The 8,970-nt window shown below is 30.3% G+C and overlaps 1 protein-coding gene across 1 annotated transcript; it reads right to left on the bottom strand.

Moving 5' to 3' along the window:
- Positions 1-810: 810 nt before the first annotated feature.
- Positions 811-8,703, bottom strand: LOC113518119 (uncharacterized). The gene is made up of 7 exons (XM_026902892.3): positions 8,469-8,703; positions 6,426-6,587; positions 5,544-5,724; positions 4,901-5,152; positions 4,680-4,754; positions 2,737-2,852; positions 811-1,218 (listed from the first exon to the last, which is right to left on the bottom strand). Exons 1-7 carry the CDS (start codon positions 8,634-8,636, stop codon positions 1,024-1,026), a joined length of 1,149 nt encoding a protein of 382 aa, XP_026758693.1. The 5' UTR covers positions 8,637-8,703; the 3' UTR covers positions 811-1,023.
- Between the last annotated feature and the right edge of the window lie 267 nt (positions 8,704-8,970).

The following is an 8,970-nucleotide window of genomic DNA, read 5'->3' as shown; positions in this document are numbered from 1 at the left end:
TATCTGATAGAAAGTGGAAACTGTTTCTCGTTGATATGAATAGTATCATAGACATGACCGAGTATAATGCACCCATAACACCTTTGACAAGTTACCATTTCTGAGGACTGAGGTGTTATGTTTTAGTGCTTTGTAATTTCATTGCCTTTCGATTTGTGATTTGTGTCTCCACCATGTTTCGATTTCGAAACATGGTGGAAACACAAATAGGACAGAGGTACAAGAAGGCTACTTTTGTACAAAGTCTCCTTCTCATCGTCATCATTACAGCTTATAACTGTCCACTGCTGAACATAAGCCTCCCTTTAATTAATCATAATTATTATTTAACCAATTGTACTAATTCCAATAATAACATTTAAATTCTATTATAATAAATTTGAAATGAGTACTAATATGTTTAATGATGCTCTGAGTCAAAATATATTATCCTTCATACAATATACATTGGTCAAAACATGCATTGCTCCAGCAAATTAATATTTTTCTGGCTCTTTATGGTTTCAATTCTCGTTCTGTTTACAAGTTAACTATTTGGAATTAAATAATATTTTTTTTAAACAGAAAGTACAACTTTTTAGGTAGAAATTTCATATAACAGTTTTTAATCCCTAATAAAAAGCGGATTATTTTTCAGGAATTTTCCTCTTAATAAATAAGTGAGTAAGGTGGCGTAGGAATTCTATATAAATTGTATAAATATATAATTTGTAATAGAGTGTTCACATAGCAACAAAAAAAAAAAGAGAAATAATTTATTAGAATAATTTTATTTTTATTAACACCAAACAATATATAAGTATTCTTCCTTAGAAACGTTTATATATGTATTTCTAAGTTATACGTTAGTTAGATATCTAGTTTACAGATAGACATGTAAAAAACTAACTTGTGTATGTTACATGAATTTTCTGTCATTCATATCATATACACACAATCCAATAAAATAAAAAGCGAATTTATCTATATCTCAGAATAATCAAGATTTTTTAAAATTTTAGAATTTGAAGTTTAAACATTCAGTTATTGAAATGCTGCATTCTTTTTTATAGCACTGCTCTTTGTTGATATACCAGACTTCTTGCTTATTATTGATTTGGTATCTACTTTATCATCATCGTCCGGTTCGGCAATGCTCTCCAGAGATATTGCAGGCGTAGACGTGACATTGGCATCACTGTATGTAGTTTCCCGGGGTAGATAAATACCAAAGCGGTCCTGCCGTCAACGAAATAACTTATTGATAAAGATTGAAACATGTATATAATGTACAATTTATACAAAATAATAACAATAATACAATAATAAAGCATACAATTTATAAATAAAATATAATGTAACATTTACCAGCCGCGCGGTCTCGGCATGGAACGGGCGACCTCTACCTTTTCCGTGGGTGTCGTAAGTATCGACTAAGGAAACTTAAAGATGGGCAGTAATATCTCTCTTAAAAAAATTACCAAAACCTAGCTGCGATTGCCAACTCACCTGCAAATCGTGGCCACTATTGGCGAACCTCGCAATTAAGGGAGGTCTATGTTCAACAGTGAACAGTTAACGCTAGAATGATGAATGATGCACATTTACCAGAGAAAGACATTGTACAAAAGTCAATTTCTTGTGTACCTATGTCTCATTCGTGTTTCTACTGTGAAGCAGTTGTGTTTGCATGGCTGTGTTTCGGTTTAAAGGGTGGGATATGGCGTGAAGTTACAGGGTACAGAGGAATAACACCTGAGTCCTCAGGAATGGCAACGCATGGGGGGTATCATGAGCGAAACAGTATACTCTGTTATGTCCACGGTACTGCTAATGTCTATAGGCGACAGTTACCACTTTCCATCAGGTGGGCCGTCAGCTTGTTTGCTATTTCTAAGTTGTATAAAAAAAAACAAAAATAAATAAACAAGAAAATAGTGTATTTATTATTTCTTTCGTTTTGCACGCATCTCCATCAGTATTATATACCATTGCATAAAAAATCTTGTCATCATTGTAAAATATATATATATATATATTCTTCTCATTATTCTTGAAAAAGTGTCAAATATTACCAATATTTAGGTCGATAAATACAAATGACAGATAAATACAAAATTATGTTGGTATTCTGAATAATATAGACTCAAAAGTATGTGTAGTATGTGATGTGATACAGATTTAGAATACCTTGTTAATCTAATATATAAAATTCTCGTGTCACGGTGTTTGTTATCAAACTCCTCCGAAACGACTTTACCGATATTTATGAAATTTTGTGTGTATATTGGGTAGGTCTGAGAATCGGCCAAAATCTATTTTTCATACCCGGCAATGATAAGGGTGACCCACCCCAAATTTTTTTTTTATTTTTTTGACAATTTTTTTTATTTTTATTTTATTATAATTTAGCATTGAAAAATACATACAAATTTAAATTTTCATCGTTTTACGATCAACCCCTGTATTTCAATTGCGATTTTTATATTTCGCAATAAGTGGTAAAACAACGTTTACGGGATTAGCTAGTATTTAATAAGAGTTATATATACTCTCAGTAGAAAGTATATTTCAATGTTCAAAACTTGTACTAAGCAAAGAATCTATTACTACGTCAAGGTAGATACCGGCGCTGATACCATTGTGTGTTATGTATGATAAAATAAACTAACTGGTTTCGTGGAGAGTTATGTTGTACCCAGTTTGAAGTATTTTAGTATATTAGTAAATTTCTTATTCTTATTCTAAATTAATCACCTTTGGGTATCTGTTGTACCGGAGTTGAGGATGGCATACACAGGGACGCGGCGGCGGCTTCATATAACTTTCATGTGATGATATCTCACTTTTAGGTGTTGTTGGTGTCTCGTATCCTATTTAAGCATATTAATAACGCCAAAATGTATTAAATTATAAAATTTTCAATTTAAATTTAATTAAATATCAATGCCCCTACTCATATTGAAACAAAATGATCATAAGAAAACATCTAGGTAAAGAGGTTAGTGAATACATTAATGATTTTTTAAATTAAATATAATTAAATGTCAATGTTATAAGAGAGCGGTGGACGAGGCGATAAACGATGAAGACATGGATTGTAGCAAAGTAAATGTTTTGAAAAGCGACCAAGTAAGAAAAGTACAGATGTTGTCAAAAGATACAAAATCGAAATTTCAAATTAAAACATTCTAAAAGTAAATCTGTATAAAAATGTATATAATAATAAAATGTAAGGTGTTTGAATCGGTCAGTCGCCAAAAAATGTCTTTACACATATTGAAATAAAATAGTCAACAGAACAGAATTCATCTGTATAAAGAGGTTAGTGAATATGAATATAATTCTTCAAGAAATTATTAATTCCTTTAGTAAGATTAATTTGATAATTTTAAATTAAAAACCATTTAGTTTAAACATAGAATGGGCCACTCTTTACTTATCTATGGGTGTCGTATGAGGTGAAAAAGGAATAATTGTCTAGGGACAGGCATTAGCATCTCCCTTAAAATAACATCAAAAGCTTAAGTACATTTGCTAACTCTACTACTGCCAGGCTTGGCAACTACTGGTAAACCATAGGGGAGGTCTATGTTCAGCAGTGGACAGTTAATTGCTGATATACTCGTATGTTAATGAATGGACTTTAAATTATATATACACATTAATATAAAACTGTATTTATATTGTAACCATATTTTTTTGTAATGGATAAAAATGGAATGGTAACCTCGTTTACGCTATTAGTTTACGCTGACTAGGGATGATAGGTGACAAAAACCAAATCAGTTGGCCCATCACGATGAATTCATCAAAAATTAATCATGATGGTTTCCAGGAGGAACCACGTGGCGGTCGACTGATTAAGGTATATTGCTAATAATAGGCCTATCAGATCACATTACTAGGAATTCTATTCCCCCCTCCTCTCTTTTATAACCATAAATAATTAATAAGGTCTATTACATACTAAACAATTTTTTACAAGATAAACGTGCCTGACGATTCTTAATGGCTATACATGGAATATTTATTATTTATACTAGTGGTCGCTCCGTGGTCAAAATTCGACCATACCATATATTGTAATAAATGAAATTCTTATGGTTATGTTTGACATTCAGTAAGACACAGACAAATAATTTTAGAGACATACAATATTCTCAATTTGACCATAGACTTTAACAATAAACAAAAGAGTATTAGTGCGTGTGCGTGTGTCAGATACATGGTAGTGTGTGTAATGTTTTTTATTGACATAATGTATTTTTATGCATAATTAAAAAAATATTAGCATTCTGCACTCTTCTCTATATGAACTATAAGTCTGCTAAATTTCATACTTCTGCGTTCGCGCACTTTCATAAAAAGGGGTACAAAGTTTTTGTTTTATATATTAATATATTATATCTATATTACGAATTAACTCCGACATATATCTGAATATATTTTATTTGACATGCAATTCAATACAATGTATACTTATTTATCTAATAATTTAAATAACTCTTGTGCTATTTGCTAGTCTGTATTGATACAAATTTATAATTGTAAAATCAACTTTTGTTAAGAAATACAACATTTGAGTTACTTGTCGATTCTTCTTAATTAAAATTTATTTATATAAAAAATCTTAAAAAATGCTCATAATTAAGTTTACTTGAATAAAAAATATTCTTATTCTTATTTTTTAAATTTACCTTTAAAGTTGTTCAACTTTCGGAGCGTTCGCTTCATTTTCTTCCTCGTTCGTTTTTCCCAAGCTATTTCAGCTGCTGTAAAAATAGAATTAAACTTGGAATAAAAATAAATTGGGATTATTGAAAATATGTATAAGATCGGTTTTTACTTTCTTTTTATTACCAAATTAAAATATATTTAAATGTTGTAAAAATAAATAGGCATATTGTTCCTCTATTACCAATTCTCTCTTTCTCCATAATATTCAATTCAAACATCTTATAAGCATTATAAAATAAATTAGCTATATCTTCTCTAATTTCTATTACTGGTATTTCCATAGCTTCTTCTACGATTTTCATGAGTTCGACGTAAGCAGTATCGTAACGCAGAGCTGCGTCATCAACGTGCAGATATATAGCTTTGTCCACAGTATAAGAGACGACAGCGAAGAACGTTTCAGAAAGAGTTGGCTCGGGAGTAGGTATTGGCTCTAAAATCACATAAATAACATCGGTTAATACAGTATCTTTGTAATGAAGTTATAAATATTTACTGTCTGCACCGACTTTTGGACTTTCATTCTATGAAACGATGGATCTATAATGTAGGTAATTCACTGACTGATTGTAACAATATTTTTGTTCTGTACATAACAATTTACTAATAAATGGTACATATAAAATAAAGAACAAAAAGCATTTTTAAATATTTTTTTGTAAATAGCCCTTCCAATAGAAGTAGTAGATTTTATTAAGTTACTAAATCAGATTAATAAATCAAATTTGAAGTGGTAGAAAAGAAAACCGTATGACAGATAATTGTATGCAATATATTTCATCTGTATACGTATGGAATTAGAGACGACAATAATATATTAGAACCTGGTGTAGGAAGTGTTGTATCTGAAGTAATGAGAGACATGAATGAAGACGATGCTGTATCAGGAGTGGGTATCACAGGTGTAGGTATCTTCCATTCTTCTGGTGGATAATGTTTCAGTATTATATTCCTAAGATCATACTCCAGATCCAGATCTTTATGTTGGTGTTTGGGTTTATTGTCCTATAATAAAAGAAAATAAAATAAAAATTATATAATGTTTTCAAAATATACATATAAAACATACACGATACATATTTAAGTTTTCATTGATACTATATTTTTTTATATTATATATTATAGAATTATTATATGGCATTTAAAACAACATATACACAAATATTACAATGGACCTTTTTCTATCGATATTACTAAAATATTGGACCAATCTCATCATTTTTTATTATCTCAACCTGTATCTATCTACTACTCGACATAGATCTTTCTCAAAGCTTTCCACCATTTTCAAATCGATTTGAGTAATATTTTATTTTGAGGTGAATAAACGGTATAGTTAGCAGTTTAATTTTAATAATTGTAAAAGCTAAACTGTTTTTGTTACATGTTATACCTCCGTGGCTCAGTGGTGAGTATGTTGGTTTGCGTAAACGAGGTTCCAGGTTCGATTCCCGGTCGGACCAATTTAGGAATTTTCTGTATTGGCTCGAATCTGGATGTTCTGCATTGTTCCCCTAAATGTTGGTTACCTTGTTTCTCACAACACAGAAAATTCTAGCTTGAGGTCCAGGTGTGATAGTGTTGTGCTATTATAAAAAAAAAATACGATGAAACTTAATATAAAATTTAATTAAAAAATGCTACATGCAATTTACCTTAATACCGCTAACTTAAGATAAGAAAATAGATAAAATATTATATCACACCATCTTATAAGGGCCGTGTGTTGGTAAACCAAGCCGTTCTCTTATCTCTTGATCGAGGACCTCGGCTGGCCGCGTGAAGTGGATCGCGGCTTCTTTAAGCACGTCTTTTTTCTTTGTGAGTCGTGTCATTTTGCTAACGAAAACTTCTAGCATTGCTTTCACCTACAGGTGAAACAAAAGTATAACATGTAAGTAATAATAACAAATATTAAACACTTCGCATATTCGAAGTTTAATAACGCTCTTCAAAAAGCTACAAATATAATCAATAGAGTCATTTTCGAAGTGCTTCAATTCTCTAAATTTAAAATTTTTTAATGCTACACATGTGACAAACAAGCCCGTTTGATGGTAAACGATCACTATATGGCATTACAAGCTAACAGGAGAAATTCAGGTTAGAATCATCTGTTGGTAATATAGTTTATACTTGTTCTCAGAATAATTATTTTGCTCTAGATTATACAATATATGATTTCATTGTCATGTTAAATTCGAAATTAAATTTTTAAACATGAACTTCAGAAGCGGAATAATTTTTCGCCAATACATCCATAATCCCAATTTCTAAATCCTGCGATTTTATAAAAGAACACGGATAAAGTAATAAACAACAATTTTATAAATGACTGGGGTTATTGAACTAATTTTCTTGATAAAACTCAATGTATAATATAAATAGAAATAATAATAAAACATCATACACAAATAATAAATAGAGTACAGTTACAACTTCAATTCAATAATACTCTGAATTCATTTGTATGGTCATGCCGAGTCTATGAACGTGAATCAAGTTAGACGTGCGACCTGTCCCAACTTCACACGAATATATAGGTAGAAAGACAAATTAGGATTAGTAAGTTTGTATTTTAGTTGAACCAATAGAATGTAACAATAATATATACAAGAGTAAACATCCTTACATATATGTATATATATATTTAATATATATACGTAAGGTTATTTATTCCCACAGCGACATTTTTCATATTTTTAAAATTTTTATATTCATGTCATAACAAAAGGTATGATTCGAATAATTTAAAGAGGAATTTACATGCAACCTAATCAATCTTGATTATAAATTATTTAGTTGGATAAGTATTAATAACACAATACAATTATCATCACGTTTCTATCGTACCCATAAACGTAGTATAATGTGCTTCCACCCGTACTTTGATTGACTAATTGAACCAAAAACGGTTATTATGACTAAACTATGATAGAGATATCGTTTGGGGAACTTTTTTCTGAGTAATGATGAGTACTATAAATATGTTGTTCATTACTTTATGTATCATCTATATATTTTGGAGCGCTCGTCAAATAATTTTTTTAGGCATATTTCGGATACCTTAGGTTATATTATTGTAATTTTCATAGCATCTCTATTTTTTTTAAAACAAAATTTAGTCTGTATTACTCGTTGATAATGTAACATTTACTAGGTGATAGATTTTTCAAAGGTTGAGTAGTTTTTGTGTTTATTCATTACAAAAAAATGAACATATGAAATATCTAATTTTTCTCTTCATTTTTTTTTACAACACAGGGAGCAAACGAGCATGCGGCTCACCTGATGGAAGTACCGCCGCCCATGATCACCCACAACACCAGCGGCATTGCAGGTGTGCTGCCGGTCTTTATTATATTCTTTTTAAATATTTAAATTAAATCAATGAGGATAATAAACACTTTGGTACACAATTCTCTGTGCTAAAGTGTCTGCATCTTGCAAAGTACTTAGTTAGATATTTTTACGACATTTGAAATGGAAAACACTGTTAACAGCTCACCTGTTGGAAACTGGTAACCGTCATCTATAGACATGAACAACACTATTGATACATAAATGGATATATATATCTTAATCACCCGGACTCATAAAACACATAAGGCATTACCACAATAACCTGCCATTCGAATCAAAACAACAGCGTGCAAGCGTAGCAGAAACATATTGCAAGAGACGTCCTTAAAAAGACTACTTTTTTACAAATTCTCCTAGTAAAATTAATTCATAGTTATAGTTATGACCTCAGGATGTTCGATTAAATAAGACTCTTGTTCCATTTGTATGGTTATGCCAAGCCTAGAAATACATTCTCGTTGGTTTGAACTTATTGCTGTCCAATCGTGGTACAGCAATCCTTCGGCAGCAAGCAGATCGGGTGGTAGACCTTTCATAACTTTTTTCAGCGACATGTTTATAGTAATTATTGTATATATAAATATGGATAATAAATATTTCTTTTATGATTGTTTATGTCATTATGATAATGTCATTCCTTTCAAATATTTCCGTGTTTTTAGTTTTTTTTTTATATAATTTTATCTTTAATTTTGCCAGTAATTTTTTATATGGCAACAGGTAGTTTAAATGAAAATGACTATGTTAATAAATAGGTTGATTTACTAATCCAATATCTGATACAAACTCATTTCTACGGTATATTTAGATATAGAATTATAGCCCTATTTTATTATACTTAATTTCAATTCGATCATAATGGTTGTTTATGTTCCACATTATAATTAA

The sequence above is a fragment of the Galleria mellonella genome, unplaced genomic scaffold (assembly GCF_026898425.1).
Source record: "Galleria mellonella isolate WM207_F2 unplaced genomic scaffold, CSIRO_AGI_GalMel_v1 utg33, whole genome shotgun sequence".
Taxonomy (NCBI): Eukaryota; Metazoa; Arthropoda; class Insecta; order Lepidoptera; family Pyralidae; genus Galleria; species Galleria mellonella.
Note: the sequence above shows the minus strand (reverse complement) of the source record. Positions and strands in the feature narration are given on the sequence as shown.

Excerpts from the sequence above, each read along its gene's own strand:
- LOC113518119 (XM_026902892.3), bottom strand. The coding sequence starts at position 8,636 with ATGTCGCTGAAAAAAGTTATGAAAGGTCTACCACCCGATCTGCTTGCT. Across the intron at positions 6,588-8,468 it reads ATTTAATCGAACATCCTGAG|GTGAAAGCAATGCTAGAAGT; the intron begins GTCATAACTATA and ends TTTCACCTGTAG. Across the intron at positions 5,725-6,425 it reads CACACGGCCCTTATAAGATG|GACAATAAACCCAAACACCA; the intron begins GTGTGATATAAT and ends CTTTTATTATAG.